This window comes from Harmonia axyridis, chromosome 4 (assembly GCF_914767665.1).
Source record: "Harmonia axyridis chromosome 4, icHarAxyr1.1, whole genome shotgun sequence".
NCBI lineage: Eukaryota > Metazoa > Arthropoda > Insecta > Coleoptera > Coccinellidae > Harmonia > Harmonia axyridis.
Window position 1 is genome coordinate 14949437 of NC_059504.1, and position 17494 is coordinate 14966930.

The window sequence follows — 17494 nt, forward strand, 5'->3', positions numbered from 1 at the left end:
CGATGGGCTGGGGTAAGAGCTGGGCCTCTTGTCGCGACACGAGGCCTTAAATCATATTCTCTGAGGCGATTTCTTATTGTCTGAGTGCTAATCGAGTGTAGAAAATCAAACGAAAGAAAAACTATTGATCACTAGAATTGATCGAGAACAACTGATTTCAGAATAGAGCTAATACATTCAAAATCTGATAATCTCATCTTTTTATATTCCTACTGGGAAAAAACATCTGTATTGAAGAAAAACGTTGAAAGTGGATAACATATGCATGCAAAATTCTGATGAAAATAATTATCATAGAGAACACCTTCAGTTGTAGAATAAATTTGAGATTTCCATAATGTGCGTTAATTCTTTTGCGCAGTGTATATCCCATTGTTGCTCAGAATCTCTTATATATAAATAAAGGATAGGCACACCTTTAACTTAATATTTAATTAAAAAATCATTATCCTCGTAATGAATAATTTTACATTTTTCGAGAACAGGAACAGTTTTATTAATGTTTTGTGGTTTTAACTAGGTATTAGAGATATTCTGAAATTATTTATTAATTTCTTAGGATCACGTACAGTACGAGTAATTAAAATAAATTATGAGAGCATCTCATTGCAATTATAAAAACAAGGCTACATGAATTTTACGTCGTATGTATATATAATTTAAGTCTCCTTAAAGATGGTAATACTTTGAATTCAATATTTGAACGAAACATTGATTTTTGGAATTTTTCAAACAGATCAAGTACTTTTGAATCAACCTCGACTATCGTATACTTACCTTATATAGTTAATAAGAACTGTATTTAAAAAATCTTTTGTCTCAAATAATTTATATCAGATGAAAAAATTATGTAGCACACAGAGTCTAATTTGACTTGTGAAAAAACTATTTAGTTAATTGTAGTCTTTACAGCTACACTCTCAATAGGAGGAAATCGCCTTCGAAACTGTGGCAAAAGTAAACTTGTGAGAAAAATTAAAGCATTGTCCACATTCCGTTTTTTATTATACTGTCAACATGGTTCAGGAAGATAAAACAAACTACCAGATAGTATGAGATTATATGAATTTTTAAAAGACCTCAAATCATATTCAGGTCAGAGTCTTTGAATAGAACTAATTCCAACATTGAACTCGTATTATATGAATTTGGATGAAACAGAAATTTTCAAAATAAAAGTACCTATACTTAATGAAAACTTATATTTTTTTACATTACAGGTTATGCCTTAAGTGCAAATTTCCTTGGGGGGAATATAGACATTTTCCTGATTTCTTTAGGGGTTTTCAGACTGATTTGATGTTTGGTCAATGCACGCCTGATAGCACGGGTCTTCTTGGGTCTGAGGTCTAAAGGCTTGTACTTTTTGTTTTTGTACAACTTCCTCAAATTTTCTTTCTGTTTTTGGTGCATAACAATGTATACCCTAGCAATTGCCTTCCTCACAACACGGCTGAAATTAAAATTTCATTGAAAATTTCGGAAAGTAAGGAAATATGACCAGAAAGTAATAAAATACATCTCTGGTAACAACTTACATTTTCGACAATTTGGAAGGGGCACCTCCAGTAACTTTAGCCACCCTAAGGCTAGTAAGTTCTTTTTTCAACTCATCGAGTTGCCTCGTGAGCTCTTTTTTGTCTTTAGTTCTCAAATCGGAACACTTGACTTTACCCTTAAAAACAGAAAGATTAATTAACAAATAACATAAATACTACTATATACAAAAAAATATCAGATTAGAACAATACTCTATACAAGCAGTTATATAAATATATGTTATAATAAAATAATGTGATATGATTAAGAGGATAAAATAAAATTTACCATTTTGGTGGTTGCGTTTTATCTTGAACGCCACAAACTTCAGAGAGGTTAAAGAAAGACCTCGATACTGGAACTCAAATTTCGATGACAACCATAGCTACCAACATAGAAATGTATTAATTTTTTTTATGCATCTGATGTCTAATGGAAATAACGAAAATAAATTTTGATGCGAATATCACAATAATCAGTGATATTAACATGGATTGAATTATTTCTGAACTATTTGAAAAACTATTCTTGTTTATATTAACATTGCCTTCCTAATGGAATAAAAACTTCAAAACATAAAAAATGGCAATATTCGTGGATGCCAGCTCAAGAATCTCAAATGATGTACGCCTTCTATTAGTTGTCAAATGTTTTATAATTCATTCTTAGGTTATTCTAATAGTGTAGTACAATCTTCTTGAGACTGTCAATTATTGGTTCATTATTCATTAATATAAATCTTAAAATCAATTGGAATATGAGAAAATTTAATCATTAGCGATTCATGCGTAAGTGGGGACATCTGTAATCAAACTTATAAATGGGTATAACGAGCTAATCTCCCTGTAAATACTGAGCAATTCGCCAAATTAATAGAATCCTCGGAGTAATAAACATTTTATTTGTTTATTACTCTATGATAGAAACAAAGGTGGTTATTAACAAAAAAAAAATGTTATTAATACTTTGAATTCGTTTTTTAGATTTATAAATTCTCATCCCAATAATAGAAACTCATCAGAAGAAACCAATTTTTTGCCACAGTTAAATTTGTCATGCCTAATGAAAACAAGGCCCTAAGAGTGAACTGAGGGTTTTTTGATTGAAGAGATTGTTTTCAAAGTAGAACTCAAGAAGTAGAAACAAAAAATTTTTCATTTGGAAATTCACTTACTTCAGATAGTGCTAGTTTTTTTTGAAGGATATAATTTATTTATTATTCTGCAAGTTTTAATTGATTTATTGATTCTAGCTTTTATTATACAAGTTTTGTTGAAGGAAAATACATACTATAAAATCTGTTAAAATGTTAAAGTAGTTTTAAACGACCACACTAGATTATTATTGATGCAGGAAATGAAGGCATCCAAAAAAAAATTCAGAATATAGTTCTACTGATTTTATTTGCAAGACATTAAAACCAGTGCAAATCACAATGTGGTATACATATATATATATCTATATAGAAATTTTGACAACAGATTTAAATGCTTCATGAACAACAAAAATTTCAAATAAAAATAAAAACAACTTCAAATTGCTACACACATTTATCTTACTATGCATATCCAGAAGCTCTCAATTTCTTGAAGCTTGTAAAATTCGCAAGATATGTAAAAACAAATTTATTATATCAAGGTATAGATTAATTGTAGCAAGTATATATTCTTCTGGTGAAATATGATGCATCATCATATGGGTGTCCACAACTATGAACATTGAGAATAGGAATGCACCTCCAATTGCCATAATCATTTCAAATCCATTTGACTGGATGAATATTTGCAGAATTCCTCCAATAAATAAAACACATAGTCCAGCAAAGAGCCTGCAAATATTGAAACAGTATAGGACAAATCATAAGCATATCAAAATAAATACTACTAGCTAAAATCACAATACAAATCAATGTGTGCTCTGTTTATATTCACTCTAGACACTAATTTTGAAGGAATAACAAAGTTTGTTGATCATAATGTACTATATTTCTTTCCAGTAATAAACTTACACTGAATAAGCACTGGAGTAATCTCTCTTTGTTTGAAAACTGTATAGTGTTAAGCCTCCGACAACTGCCAATGTTAAAAACAATGCTTGTAGAACAACTTCCTTGTCATAAAAAGAAACAACCATTCCAATAGTGTAAGCTTCAACAATTGTCTAGAATAGTAAAAAATTAGTGATCTATTATTCGAAAAGTGAAAAAGGTGCTTACAAATCCAGCCAAAAGAATTAAATTTGCAGGAGTATCTCGTCGTTTGATATGTAGAGCTATTAGAAGTACAAATGACAGTATCATACTCAAGGATACCATCCAAACACTAAAAAAAACCAATTTAATAGGAAAATTATTGAGATTTTCACAAATTTACTTTGTCTGTACGAAAGTTTTCACTGGAATAGTATACATGCAGACTGCAGCTACAATCGTTGTCAAGAGTAACTGCATACTCAATAATCCATATACCTTTCTCATGAACCCAAGACGAATAGCTTTAGGAGCATTTGCCACGTTATTTCTATATGCAAAATCATCTTCAATATCATAATCGTATTCTTCGTCGTTTATTTTGCCACCTCTTTCGAAATCCTCCTGTAAGATAGGTACAGATGCCATATTTTTCTTTTCTTTTAAAGAAGTTAGTGGAGACGATTGTTTAGTTCTAATGTTCGTTCTTTTCTGTTCAATAATTTTTATTGCTTCGAAGTCATAAAAACATTTAAAATATGATACACATCGATTTGTTATACTTTCTTTTTATTTAGGTTTCATAGGATTACGATATGTCACGTAGAATAAAAATATTCATAAACATATGATTTTGACAACTGAAATTATTTTCAAAGAAATAATCACATTTTTCTCGAATATAGAGTTTATCGATACCGATAACACTATTCGGAATCGGTAATTCAATAATTAGTATTTGGTATCGAAACAATACAATATTAGGTTTATGACATTGACATATACAAACTTTTGTCTATGAAATATGAATTAACTGTCTATGGAATTAACAGGAAATTTAAACAAGAAAACACTGATGGCTTTTTTTTGATATTTACCTTGTCGGAAAATTAAAATCTTCATGATGATTTTTTTTTACAATAGTATTTGCCATGTATGTAAGGAATATAAGAAGGATGCAATGAAAAGATGTGGTTCCTGTAAATTTATCACTTATTGTTGTAAAGAACATCAAATATCTGACTGGAAAAATCATAAGCAAATTTGCTCTCTTTTGGCGAATTCTCAGAAAATTTTTACTCTAAATGTTAACTGTGGATACAACCAGTGGAGATCATATAGAACTCTTTTACAATTATATTTGCAACAGTCATTAGAACGAGAATTATTGCCATATGAGAATCAAATGTGGATGTTCCCTAGGGCATGTGCTATATGTTATTCCAGAGAAAACTTGAGAGATTGTGAGAATTGCCTTTGTGTTGCTTATTGTTCATCCGAACATCAAACAATCCATAAAGAGCTTCATTATTCAGTTTGTTATAGTTTGAAGTTATGCTTAGATTATGATCGATTTTATTCAAGAGTACAATATCAAGCTGCTAAAGAAATAAAATTGAAAGAAATCAAAACTGACATTAGGCATTTACCTGATAATATACATAAATGTATGGAAAATATTTTGGACATGTCAAACTTTAGTGATTCTCTTGATAAAATATATGTAAGTGATACTTTTGCTACTATGTTGACAATTATTTATGGCTTAGAGAAATGTAACATTTTGAAGGATCGCAAATTGAAAACAAGCAATTTAGTAGTTCACATAGTAGGTGCTGATATTTTCGAATTAATGACTGATTGGAAATTAAATTTTCAACTTTTGAATAATTGGATAATAAACTTGGATAGCTGTAAATTCATCTTTATTGGTCCTGATTGTAAATGGAACAAACCTCCAGAATATGATTGTGAAAATATTAAAGTTGAATATGTGAATGATTTTTATCATAATGCAAACAATATAGATCATGCAGACCTTATTGTAACATTCAATTCTGGTTTACATGAGTTTGAATTTGATAATCAGCAAGATACTTGGAAAAAGTCCTTAGAAAAATTAATTAATAGCGAAGCCCCTTTAGTAATAACTTCTTATACGAAACAAGAATTAGAAGAAGATCTTAAACGATTTGAATTATTTCCAAAGAAGACAATTAAACATATTGAAAAAAATGTTTATTCAAATCTCAGACCCATACGCGACTGGGATTCTGAATTATGTACTCCTTTTTATGTTAATGGATACATTGCAATTCTTGCAGGTATACATTATAGTGAATAAATTGTAGTTTATGTAGGGTAAATGCACTGGTTCTCGACCAGTTAACAGAAACATCGATTTCGAGCACGACTTTTTCACACATAAACTTATCAAATTTTAATGGTGTTGGTGTTCATCGATTCTTTGGCGAGTTTTAAATGATTTGTCATATAATTTTAAGCGTTCTTTTCGCATTTAACCTTTGAAATGTGAAAACATATAGAAAATCTCAATAACCTTCGGTTCACGACCACGCTGCAGAGTTCTCGACCATTTTTGTTAGTTTTCGACCACTAATAATAGTGGCCGCTCCACTTGAAAATTTCATATAAAACTTTAGAGCGAGATGAGTGATTAGTACTTACTTTGATACTGTATCATCGACATCACTACCTATCACTCAGATGGGTTTCAGATGAGGTAATTAAATATGAAAACACTCGGAATGTAAAAAAAATTATTTTGCAAAAATTTCCACTTTCTATAAATATTTTAAAATAGTAACTCATACAACATTCTTTGGTTATTTTGCTCTTAATATCTATTTAGAAACTAATGAGTAAATAAAATATGAAACACCGACCACCAGTGGTCGAGAATTAAGTACAATCAAATTGGTTCTCGACCGCGAAAAAATTAAAGCTAGAAATAAGTGTTTCAACGTTAATTCGGTGGTCGCAAACTAATATTCAGAAAGTAGATATATAAATGAATCAGGGTATCGAAAGAAAACGAAAATGATCCAACAAAAATATATCGCTTGAAATAAACAATTATTGAAGTAACATATTGGTTCTTGACCACTCTAGTCCAGAAATAAAAGATACAAATTTTCCAATACCAGTTCGCGACCGCCGAATATTAAACAAAAAAGTATACATTTATTTGCTTCTTGATTGAAATACACTTGAAAATATGTCTTATAGTTCATATAGAACAAAATATACACACATAATTCATTTAAAATAATAAATAATTACTATTTTCTGGTCATATATCACAAAGCACTTTTCTAAGAGAGGACGAGAAAAAACCCTTACCTATTATAGACGAATATAAACTAATTTTTAGCGCGAAAACTTTGACCTATACCCCTACTATGCAAACTATCTTGGAAGGGTAGAATGGTCGAGAAATATTTTGCACTACATGATATATTTTTATTATTATTTTATCTCAAATCACGGAATGATCGAGATCCAGTGCTGGTCGGCTAACCAGTGCATTTACCCTATTCTTTTTTCATTGGCAAAATGAAAGAAAAGTTCATATATACAGGTCTCCCACACAAATCATTTCATCATATTTTGTGTGATATGAAAAATTTCAAGCAATGTTTTTATTTGTTAGAACGCTAGTACTTGAAAAATTAGATCTACATAAATCCATGTGGAGGTATCACATTACTGAACTATTAAGAATATCTCGGCATGTGAACTAATACATGTTGATTGAGTTTCCAAATCTATACAAAGTATTACCTTAGTAATTTTGAAAATATATTAAAAGCTTAGGTTTTTCTAAGAGACAAAAAATAATAATATAAAAAAAAATTTATTCCACAGAATCTTGTCACAAAGTTGAAACATAAAAATCTTGGATAAAAAATAATATAAAAAAAAATTTATTCAACAGAATCTTGTCACAAAGTTGAAATATATAAAAATCTTGGATAAAATTTTTTACTAAATAAAAACTTCATTTTCAAAAGCTATTTGTTTATTCTGCTTCTTCTTCCTTTTCTTTCGCTTTTTGGCATCACTTTCACAAAATGGGCCAATATACTCTTCTATATATTGAACTATCATTTGTACACTGCACCTTATATTCTTGCAATCTTTCAACAAAATTTCGAAGTAAGATTCTAAGTTTGATCTTCTTCTGAAATCCACAACAGTGTTATACAAAAATGTTCCACAAAAAAATTTTGAAAATAGAAAATTGTCAAATGGAAAACCAAGAAGTGCATTTAAATATTTAATATGCAAAACACAACTCTGAAATTCTGAAAAATAACCAACGATAGATGCTTCATTTAGTTTTTTATCAACAGGTTTTTTAGGCTGTATAGCAAAAAAAGGCATCAAGGCTCTCATACATAAAAGACTTTCCTCATGATCAATACTTTTGAAATAATCTTTAATTGAATTTGAATGTATTACAGCTTTAGAGCATAGAGCATCTAGCTTTTGAGTTTTATACTTTTTTTCAAATACTTTAGGAGATCTACAGAAACCAATTTTTGAATCAATGAAATTGAGAACTATTGCACATAAAAGCAACGAATAAATATATGATACATCTATTACTTTCTTAGAATTTTTTTTCCAATAATAAATGGATAACAAAAATATATGCCAATTTGATGGAAACATATTTATAAATTTTTGATATGTCACATCGATCTTGAGAATTTCATATAGGTGATATTTACGTTCATTAAGATCGAAGTCTTGAATTTTGTCTAAACTCGGTAAGTTACCACTATATGGTTTTTGTTGTTCTTTCTTAATAACTGTGCCTTCTGTTCTTAAAACACAAATGAAAGTTTTTTCAGTCATTGGATTCAAGATTTTATGAATACAAGCTAGAATATCCAAACTAATTTTATGTGAATTAGGGTCTGCATAGTTTTCAACTTGTGGTAGACAAAAATACATGTTTTTCCATTTTATATCAGCAAAACATTGCGGAAATAAACAATTCCTATATTTTTCAATGAAATATAAATCTTCATTTGTTTCAGTTGATACAATTTCAGGTTCGTCATTATCGTCTACCAAATTTTCGATATTCTGCAATTCTGAAATATCTACCTCACTTAATTCAGAAATAGAGTCACTTGGGTCAGAATCACTAAATATTTCATCGGCTTCAGTTGGTACAATATTTGAAATATCTATTTCATATTCTTCTTTTTTGGAAATTGGTGTATCTATATCCCCTAAATACTCAATTATTGTACTGTTGTTTTGTAGATATCCTTTCATGGCACTTTGAAGTTTGAAAGATATTAATTTTCTTTTTTTTATTTGAAATCTTCCTAGAATTTTGGATATGGCAGATTCCAAACTTTCATTTCTAAGCCAACATATTACAGATTTTATCAATCTCTGTTGTTCATTCTCAGTTTTAGATTTTTTGATTTTTATATGTTGATAAAATGATGAAAACATACTCTTTTTCACATAATCATTTCCTAATAGAACTGGAAGTAAAGGTAAATTAGTCTTGTTCAATCCTCCAAAATAAGTAAGAAATTTATCAATTTTATATACTTTACAGGGTATATAATGGTCTTTTCTACTAGATTCCTTATCAACAACTGATCTCATTTGAAATTCTACAAATGGTATGTACAATGTATCAAAGAAATAAAAATCAGAGTCGTATCCTAATATTGGACATTCCAGAAATTTTCCTAAACAAGCTATTTCACTATCACTTTCATGATCATTTCTTATACATTTTACTCCTAATGACAATGCAATATCTTGAAATATTTCTTTTGTGAACAATGGAAATATATTCATGGCCCTCGATTTGGAACTGCTAAGCTTCTTAATTGAACATATTCGGCTCTTCATACGACTTAGGACTGTTCTGAGTTTGCGGTTTTCGTATCCACCATCAAATAATATTATAGGAATAACATTGCATTTTTTCAACAAGTTGAAGAACTTGTATACTGTGTTGGCGTAACTATCATAATCGCCTCCATAACAATCATGTGATTTTGTATGCCAAACATATAAACTGATAGCAATACCACTCCCATCTATAATGATATAAGAATTTTTCAATTTGAAGGTTTCATGAAAGAGATGGGAATGTTTAGACATATAAGTTGTAAAGCCTCTTACGCCCATTGCTTCGGAACACTATCAATTGCCAATTTATATTAAAAACTTAATAATATATGTTGATAACAATAAAACGGTTTGAAAAAAGCTATATACACATAGTTACAAAACAAAGATAACCTATGGAACTTCGAACTAGTTCCACAGAAAAATTGTTTCTATGAATTATGTTATAATTAGTTTTTTTTATATTATGTATTATTATTATTATTATGATTAAAGTCCTCTGCGATATATATAAAATTATTATTCCTTAGATTCATGTATTGAATACTATTTCGAGGATAGTTATTTGAAGTTGATAGTTTTTTTTTTGGAAAATGAAACATTTTTCATGTATTTTCCGTTCAACTATTTTTTGAAATATGATTTCTCATTACTTATTGATAGGAATCAAGTTTTATAAAACTCATCACGAAATTCTAAAGAAGATTATCTACTGTGGTTGGCAACGCTGGTTTATCGAATTTAAATTCATCTGTGTTCTTCGTCGTCCATTTCCTTTTCATGGCGGATTTGTTAGCCGTCGTGTGTGCATATTAGTAAAGTTACTTATAGAAAACACAATTTGAAATAATGGTAAGTTTTCAATTCTCTACTTAGAATTCGCATTTTAAATTCGAATATATGGAAGAAGTACTGAGGTTTTAAGAATACTAAATTTATTATGATAAACGTAAATTTTTAGTCCACGTGTTTTCCATATTCCATAATTTTTAAATTATCTATACTTTGTGATACAAAATATATTTTTACTGGATTGCAATTAATTTGTGTTTTCTTGAAGATGAAATCAGGGTATTTCTTCCAGCATATTTATTGCTAGTTGTAAATAGCGGATTAATGCAGTTAACCTATATGTTGTCATTTTTTAATTTTTTTTATGTTTTAGTCGCAGAGTGCAGCGCGACCGCTCATCAGTGTCTTCGATGAGAAGGCACAGCCAATTCAAAATTCCAATGTCGTTTTACCAGCAGTGTTTAAGGCCCCAATAAGGCCTGATATTGTTTCATTTGTTCATCAGCAGGTTTCTATGAATCACAGACAACCCTATAGCGTCAGTGAGAAAGCTGGTGAGAATATCATATATTACTTTTAAATCCTTTAATATTTACATGGTCATTCCTCAATCATTTATGCCTCAAAATTAAAGTCTTCATAATGATCTGTTAAAAGTTGGGTCTGTTGGTTTTTGCTTTTAATCTTGCAATTTAATTCAGGTCACCAAACATCTGCTGAGTCATGGGGAACTGGAAGGGCTGTTGCTCGTATCCCTCGTGTTAGAGGAGGTGGTACTCATCGTTCAGGTCAGGGTGCTTTCGGAAACATGTGTAGAGGTGGTCGTATGTTTGCTCCCACTAAACCATGGCGTAGGTGGCACCGTAGGATTAACATCAAACAGAAACGTAATGCCCTCGTAGCTGCTATTGCTGCCAGTGGTGTACCAGCTTTGGTGATGAGCAAAGGACATGTCATTGAACAGGTTCCAGAATTTCCTTTGGTTGTTTCCGATAATATACAGGGAATTTCCAAAACCAAGGAAGCTGTTGCTTTTCTGAGGAATATCAAGGCTTTTGGAGATGTTAAGAAGGTACGATTTATTTCATGCAATCTTTTTCTAAAAGTGTTCTGAATCAACTATTTGTTTGGGATTAGAAATGAGACTCAAATATTGCCTCACCTGTTTTAAATTATAATATGTAATATTTTAATCTTAGAACACTATATGATTTACTTTTTTTGATAGTATTTTCAAGTCCACTTTTTCATCCAATTTATAAGGGTATTTGAATTCAAGTTTATTGAAAAATAAAATTGTGAATAGAGAAAGTGGACTCAACATTGGGATCATTATTGAAAATGAACAACATGTAATTATCTTAGGTTTACCAAAGCCAGAGAATGAGGGCCGGAAAAGGTAAGATGCGTAATCGTAGACGCATCCAAAGGAAAGGACCCCTTATCGTCTACCAGAAGGATGATGGTATCAAGAAGGCGTTCCGTAACATTCCTGGTGTAGAACTTGTCAATGTTGAAAAATTGAACCTGTTGAAATTGGCACCAGGTGGTCATGTAGGCCGTTTCGTAATCTGGTCTGAGTCCTCTTTCAAACGTTTGGACAAAATTTTCGGCACATACAAAACTCCATCTGGCGAGAAGAAAGGTTTTACCTTACCCCAACCTAAAATGGCCAATACTGATCTTTCCAGGCTTCTGAAATCTGAGGAAATCAAGAAGGTCTTGCGTGCTCCACAGTAAGTCTAACTCTGTTTTTCATAGTTCTATTCTGCAAATAGGTCTAAAGGACGATTTTCTCCTCATTATAGGCATCCTTGTAAATCTAAATTCAAATAACTATGAGCAATTTTTGATTACATTTTCGCTCCTTTTTGAGCAAAATCTGCAAATTGAAAATATACACTTCTGGTTTATTATTTACAATATTAACTTTTGTAATCTGTTTGAAAAAGTCACTAGAAAGTTTGAAAGGATTTGAAAATTTGTGTTTGAGCAGTATATTTTGAAGATTTGACTTTGTTTTAAAACTCCCTTTTATTTACAGAAAGAAGATCAATCGTAGAGTACGTCGTCTCAATCCATTGAAAAACACTAAGGCTATGTTGAAGCTTAATCCTTACAGTGCTGTGCTGAAACGTGAGGCTATTCTTTCAGCCCAAAAGAGACAGAGGGAGCAGATTCTTGCAGAGAAACGTGATGTAAGTTTTTAACATTTTTTTTTTTTGAAAGGCACTAATGTGAAGTCGGGTTTTTGAGCAAAATTAAAAAATTATGGAAGAAATGTGTTCATATGGAAATAGCTCTCTGAAGTTCATTGTGAAAAATATTTATATAACTCCCACCAATATTCTAACCGCACTTATAGGGGTTATTATTATGATGATTTGCTTTGGTCCGTGTTTATGAAGTTTTATGATTTTTCAATCAAAGCTCTGAAAATTTTCATTATTTTGAGCTTATTTATTTTTTCCTTCCTGATTTTAAAATGATCTTTTGTATTTTCAGACCCCCTTGCCTGCTGATCATGCTGTTTCAAAGACAGCCGCTTTATTAGAGAGACGTGCTGCACAGAAGAAGAAAGTAGCGAAGAAGGCTCCAGTCAAAAAAGCCGCTTCTAAGAAATAAACTCGTTTTTATGTTAAATAATGTAATAAAACATTGACATGACCAAGTTGTTTTATTATTTGCCTCTCCCGTCTATGATTAATATCTTTTTCAATACATTATTAATGAATATTAGTATTAACACAATTGAACATTACTATTAATAATAAGAATAAATTATCAACATTACGACTACTAATACAATTAAGATTGAAAAAATATTGAAGTTATAAATTTTAATGAACAAATAAATAAGAGGTCTGGAGGTGAGAATTAAAATGGGTCATTTTTCTTAATAATAATAATAATATTTATTCGGATAATAATTGATTTATTTTCTTTGCAGGTGCATCTAGGTTGAATTGATACGAGAATATTAAAGGTAAATGAATTTTTTTTATTTACTTACTGTTTGACCAGAGATTTAATATTTTTAATGTAAAGTTTTAATTTTTAACTGTTGGTTTTCAATTTGAAATATCTTCGTGTAAATGATTTGCTGAGGTCCATCTTATGAAGTTTGATGATTTCACTCTCAAAGCTCTGAAATATCTTATAATTTGAATATTTTGGTTTTGTTTTATTTCTTTTTACTCATGTTTTTTTTTTTGTTATAGGTGAAATTATTTTTTTTTCTTGGGTGAATCTTCATGTCTCAAGGTATGTCACTTTTCATATTTTTCTAAAACTTTTTTGATTCTTATCTTCTCGTAAATGAGTTTCAAATTTCAAAAATTCATTAATAATGATGATATGCTTTGAGCACTGGGTTATGATAAACCGTGATTACTTTCGTTGACATTCACTACTGATACTTCTCATTAATAAATATTTATGTGACGAATTTATTACATGATTATATTTCTAATCCTATTTATTATCTTTTTCAGATTGGCCCCGTATTTTAAATTTTTTATCCATTCCTCCGATTTTTGAAAGGTAAATTAATTTTTTTATGTATTGAACTCGAGATTTTAGTTTTTCGTATTTAGATATCGATGATGATTTGCTTTGGTCCGTGTTTATGAAGTTGAATGATTTTACTATCAAAGCTCTGAAATATATTTTGATTTGAATATTTTGTTATGTATCGTTTCTTTTTACTCATTTTTTTTGTTTTTTTTGTAGGTACAAAAATTTTTTATTTCTTGGGTGAATCTCCATGTCTCGAGGTAATTTACTTTGTATTTTTATTCTTTTTTTGTAGATAGTAGTATTTAATTCTAATTGTTTTTTGAATTGAAGGGTGGTTTCCCCCTCTAAAAATTTTCAAGAAATCATTGATGATGACATGCGTTTTGAGCACTGGGTTATGACAAACTGTGATTACTTGTTGACATTCACTACTGATACTTTTAATTAACATTTATGCCTCGATTTGATCGCAGAATTATATTTCTGATATTTGATATCTTTTTCAGATCAGCCCCGGTATATTCACTTTTTCCTCCATTTCTTGGATTTTTGAAAGGTAAATACCTTTTCTCATCTATTGAAGATAAAGAATTTAGTTTTTGCTCTTTAGATACCGATGATGATTTGCTTTGGTCCGTGTTTATGAAGTTGAATGATTTTTCAATCAAAGCTCTGAAGCTATTACGAATTTCAATTATTTTTGCTTTATATAATAACCCAAATGCCCTAACATTTTTTATTTTCAGTGTTTTCACATCATCAATGTAATGCACAAAAGAAGACGCTCATTACTGCAATTCTTTACAGGTAAGATTGAATTAAAATTATTTTAAAATTTTGCTGAATATTATATAACTTTGTTTTGATTTAAACTAGAACTGAATGATGATTTTGCATTGAGCACTGGGTTATGATTAACTGTGATTACTTTTTGTTGACATTCACTACTGATACGTTTCATTTGCAAATTTTTATATATTCATTTGATTGATAATATTACTAATGAGTTTGTTTTTTCAGGTGTTTGGAGTTATGTTGTAAATTTGCGTTCAAAAAACGAAGTCCTAAAACTGAGAAACTTTCAGTTGAAATGGTGAGTTAACAGATTTTATGGGAAATTTTAATTCATTTGTAACAATAGGATTTTTTTTAATGGTATACAGATAAAGCAAAATTTCAATACCATAACGATATATTTCACTATCATTAGTTTGAAAAATGATGATTTGCTTTGGTCCGTGTTTATGAAGTTGAATGATTTTACTATCAAAGCTCTGAAGCTATTACGAATTTCAATTATTTTTGCTTTATATAATAACCCAAATGCCCTAACATTTTTTATTTTCAGTGTTTTCACATCATCAATGTAATGCACAAAAGAAGACGCTCATTACTGCAATTCTTTACAGGTATGATTGAATTTTAATTATTTTAAAATTTTGCTGAATATTATATAACTTAGTTTTGATTTAAACTAGAACTGAATGATGATTTTGCATTGAGCACTGGGTTATGATTAACTGTGATTACTTTTTGTTGACATTCACTACTGATACTTTTCATTTGCAAATTTTTATATATTCATTTGATTGATAATATTACTAATGAGTTTGTTTTTTCAGGTGTTTGGAGTTATGTTGTAAATTTGCGTTCAAAAAACGAAGTCCTAAAACTGAGAAACTTTCAGTTGAAATGGTGAGTTAACAGATTTTATGGGAAATTTTAATTCATTTGTAACAATAGGATTTTCTTAATGTTATACAGATAAAGCAAAATTTCAATACCATAACGATATATTTCACTATCATTAGTTTGAAAAATGATGATTTGCTTTGGTCCGTGTTTATGAAGTTGAATGATTTTACTCTCAAAGCTCTGAAATATTTGATTTTTAGAAATTGATTATTTTATTATTCCATAATTTTTAATATACTTTCTCTTCTTTCTAGGTTACTATCATATTCTATTTCTTGGGTGAATCACAAAATTTTCAGGTAAATATATTTTTTCAATCTTCTTTTTTTTAATTGAGGTTTCAGTGATGATTTGCTTTGGTCCGTGTTTATGAAGTTGAATGATTTTACTCTCAAAGCTCTGAAATATTTGATTTTTAGAAATTGATTATTTTATTATTTCATAATTTATAATATACTTTATCTTCTTTCTAGGTTACTATCATATTCTATTTCTTGGGTGAATCTCAATATTTTCAGGTAAATATATTTTTTCAATTTTTTTTTTTTTAATTGAGGTTTCAGTGATGATTTGCTTTGGTCCGTGTTTATGAAGTTTAATGATTTCACTCTCAAAGCTCTGAAATATTTAATTTTTAGAAATTTATTATTTTATTATTCCATAATTTTTAATATACTTTCTCTTCTTTCTAGGTTACTATCATATTCTATTTCTTAGGTGAATCTCAATATTTTTAGGTAAATATATTTTTTCAATCTTCTTTTTTTTTTAATTGAGATTTCAGTGATGATTTGCTTTGGTCCGTGTTTATGAAGTTGAATGATTTTTCAATCAAAGCTCTGAAATTTTTATAAATCTCAGTTATATTGTTATATTGGCAGCATTGTGGATGTTCTAACTTTTTATTTTAATTTCAGTAATTCCATTTCTTCCATGTGAGATCAGCTTCATTCCTTCTATTGATTACAGGTAAGAATTTATTTTTTTCAACTAGCTTATAATGAGTATATTGATTCATATTTTGATTAAATGATGATATGCTTTGAGCACTGGGTTATGATAAACCGTGATTACTTTCGTTGACATTCACTACTGACATTTGTTTCTTCATAAATGTCAATATTTACTTGACATTTGTGATATGTTTAACTAATAAGATTATTTTCCAGCTCCAACATTTGTGTCTCAACATTTGGCAAACTTTTTGATGAGGAATTAATGTAACAATAGGTAAGTTCACAAATTAAACTTGAACAGTATCATTTATATCTTGAAGAGAAAGACTGATAGGCTATTTTACAATATAGAAAATATCAACTTAATTATTGAAATCCTCGTAGATTAGATTTTTAATTTGAATATTCATGATATAAAATACCTATTCATTAATTTAAAAATAGAAAAATTATCAAATACCCATAAAATTATCTATGTGGATTAATGAATAATTTGAGAGGATTGGAAAAATTGCCAAATAGTCTATTTTTCTCTGTATGTAGGTCAATATAAACAATTACAATTCTTAAATGATGATATTTTTTGTCCATAATTTTTTTGTTGGCAAACAATGAGCTTTTTAACCCTGATAAACTTCTGTTAGAATTTTAATGATTTTGTTCATTACCAATTTTTATTATTTATTCTCCTATTTGTTACAGAAATCACACTAGATTTGCAAGAAATAATGCTGAATGCAGATTGGTTTTCGAATTGAATAAATCACAAACATGGGAGATATCAAGTTGGTATGTTGAAATTTTTATGTTAACTATAAAAAAAAATTTACTTAAAAAATTTGAAAGTTAAATGATGAGATTTTCACTTTGTCCATAATACTCCTTGATGGTACATAACGAGCTTTTTAACCCTGATGATTTCAAGATATTTACCACCATTTATTGAATTTAATATCAATTTTTTCAAATAAGTTTTTTTTTCAGGTAGATGGTGATATTTTTGGAAGGACATCTATTCTTTTATTTGAATAAATGAATGTAAGTTGATTTGAATCTTTGAATTGAAAAATAAATTATGATGATATTGAAATTGTGTTTTTATTCCTTTCCA

General features: G+C 29.2%; 6 protein-coding genes, 1 long non-coding RNA gene and 8 other non-coding genes across 23 annotated transcripts; 11 read left to right on the forward strand and 4 right to left on the reverse strand.

The window, feature by feature from the left end:
* Nucleotides 1-1187: 1187 nt before the first annotated feature.
* On the reverse strand, nt 1188-1984 carry LOC123678332 (60S ribosomal protein L35). Its single transcript, XM_045615315.1, has 3 exons — nt 1828-1984; nt 1539-1675; nt 1188-1453 (listed from the first exon to the last, which is right to left on the reverse strand). The coding sequence occupies exons 1-3, from the start codon at nt 1828-1830 to the stop codon at nt 1222-1224; spliced, it is 372 nt and encodes a 123-aa protein (XP_045471271.1). The 5' UTR covers nt 1831-1984; the 3' UTR covers nt 1188-1221.
* Nucleotides 1985-2923: 939 nt separating this feature from the next.
* LOC123678804 (protein lifeguard 4-like) lies at nt 2924-4376 on the reverse strand. The gene is made up of 4 exons (XM_045616031.1): nt 3912-4376; nt 3755-3860; nt 3548-3699; nt 2924-3367 (listed from the first exon to the last, which is right to left on the reverse strand). Exons 1-4 carry the CDS (start codon nt 4154-4156, stop codon nt 3118-3120), a joined length of 753 nt encoding a protein of 250 aa, XP_045471987.1. The 5' UTR covers nt 4157-4376; the 3' UTR covers nt 2924-3117.
* A 147-nt stretch (nt 4377-4523) lies between these two features.
* On the forward strand, nt 4524-5990 carry LOC123678801. Its single transcript, XM_045616027.1, has one exon. It carries the CDS (start codon nt 4629-4631, stop codon nt 5850-5852), a length of 1224 nt encoding a protein of 407 aa, XP_045471983.1. The 5' UTR covers nt 4524-4628; the 3' UTR covers nt 5853-5990.
* Nucleotides 5991-6990: 1000 nt separating this feature from the next.
* LOC123678799 (protein asteroid) lies at nt 6991-9820 on the reverse strand. The gene has a single exon (XM_045616024.1). The coding sequence runs from the start codon at nt 9698-9700 to the stop codon at nt 7517-7519; it is 2184 nt and encodes a 727-aa protein (XP_045471980.1). The 5' UTR covers nt 9701-9820; the 3' UTR covers nt 6991-7516.
* A 292-nt stretch (nt 9821-10112) lies between these two features.
* Nucleotides 10113-12880, forward strand: LOC123678803 (60S ribosomal protein L4-like). The gene is made up of 6 exons (XM_045616030.1): nt 10113-10273; nt 10587-10767; nt 10915-11285; nt 11579-11949; nt 12258-12411; nt 12719-12880. Exons 1-6 carry the CDS (start codon nt 10271-10273, stop codon nt 12836-12838), a joined length of 1200 nt encoding a protein of 399 aa, XP_045471986.1. The 5' UTR covers nt 10113-10270; the 3' UTR covers nt 12839-12880.
* Nucleotides 12585-12653, forward strand: LOC123679391. Its single transcript, XR_006747401.1, has one exon. It is a non-coding gene; the product is annotated as a small nucleolar RNA SNORD18 (small nucleolar RNA).
* Nucleotides 12881-13458: 578 nt separating the features above from the next.
* LOC123678805 lies at nt 13459-17473 on the forward strand. Of its 9 annotated transcripts, none has more exons than XR_006747294.1 (11): nt 13459-13756; nt 13946-13989; nt 14239-14288; nt 14479-14539; nt 14753-14825; nt 15682-15726; nt 15901-15945; nt 16345-16396; nt 16597-16657; nt 17086-17172; nt 17368-17473. XR_006747294.1 is itself a non-coding variant. In XM_045616033.1 (9 exons), exons 1-6 carry the CDS (start codon nt 14186-14188, stop codon nt 16345-16347), a joined length of 330 nt encoding a protein of 109 aa, XP_045471989.1. In that variant the 5' UTR covers nt 14006-14185; the 3' UTR covers nt 16348-16396; nt 16597-16657; nt 17086-17172; nt 17368-17473. The 9 variants fall into 9 exon arrangements, 3 of the variants coding, with proteins under 3 accessions (XP_045471988.1, XP_045471990.1, XP_045471989.1); XR_006747295.1 differs by lacking the exon at nt 13459-13756 and adding an exon at nt 16120-16164 and having other exon boundaries at nt 13803-13989; XR_006747296.1 differs by lacking the exons at nt 13459-13756; nt 15682-15726 and adding an exon at nt 16120-16164 and having other exon boundaries at nt 13803-13989.
* On the forward strand, nt 13811-13879 carry LOC123679390. Its single transcript, XR_006747400.1, has one exon. It is a non-coding gene; the product is annotated as a small nucleolar RNA SNORD18 (small nucleolar RNA).
* On the forward strand, nt 14946-15014 carry LOC123679395. The gene has a single exon (XR_006747405.1). It is a non-coding gene; the product is annotated as a small nucleolar RNA SNORD18 (small nucleolar RNA).
* LOC123678806 lies at nt 15420-16506 on the reverse strand. The gene is made up of 4 exons (XR_006747299.1): nt 16327-16506; nt 16104-16266; nt 15885-16045; nt 15420-15826 (listed from the first exon to the last, which is right to left on the reverse strand). It is a non-coding gene; the product is annotated as an uncharacterized LOC123678806 (long non-coding RNA).
* LOC123679394 lies at nt 15547-15615 on the forward strand. Its single transcript, XR_006747404.1, has one exon. It is a non-coding gene; the product is annotated as a small nucleolar RNA SNORD18 (small nucleolar RNA).
* LOC123679393 lies at nt 15766-15834 on the forward strand. Its single transcript, XR_006747403.1, has one exon. It is a non-coding gene; the product is annotated as a small nucleolar RNA SNORD18 (small nucleolar RNA).
* On the forward strand, nt 15985-16053 carry LOC123679392. The gene has a single exon (XR_006747402.1). It is a non-coding gene; the product is annotated as a small nucleolar RNA SNORD18 (small nucleolar RNA).
* On the forward strand, nt 16949-17018 carry LOC123679388. The gene has a single exon (XR_006747398.1). It is a non-coding gene; the product is annotated as a small nucleolar RNA SNORD36 (small nucleolar RNA).
* LOC123679389 lies at nt 17229-17303 on the forward strand. Its single transcript, XR_006747399.1, has one exon. It is a non-coding gene; the product is annotated as a small nucleolar RNA SNORD36 (small nucleolar RNA).
* Nucleotides 17474-17494: the final 21 nt, after the last annotated feature.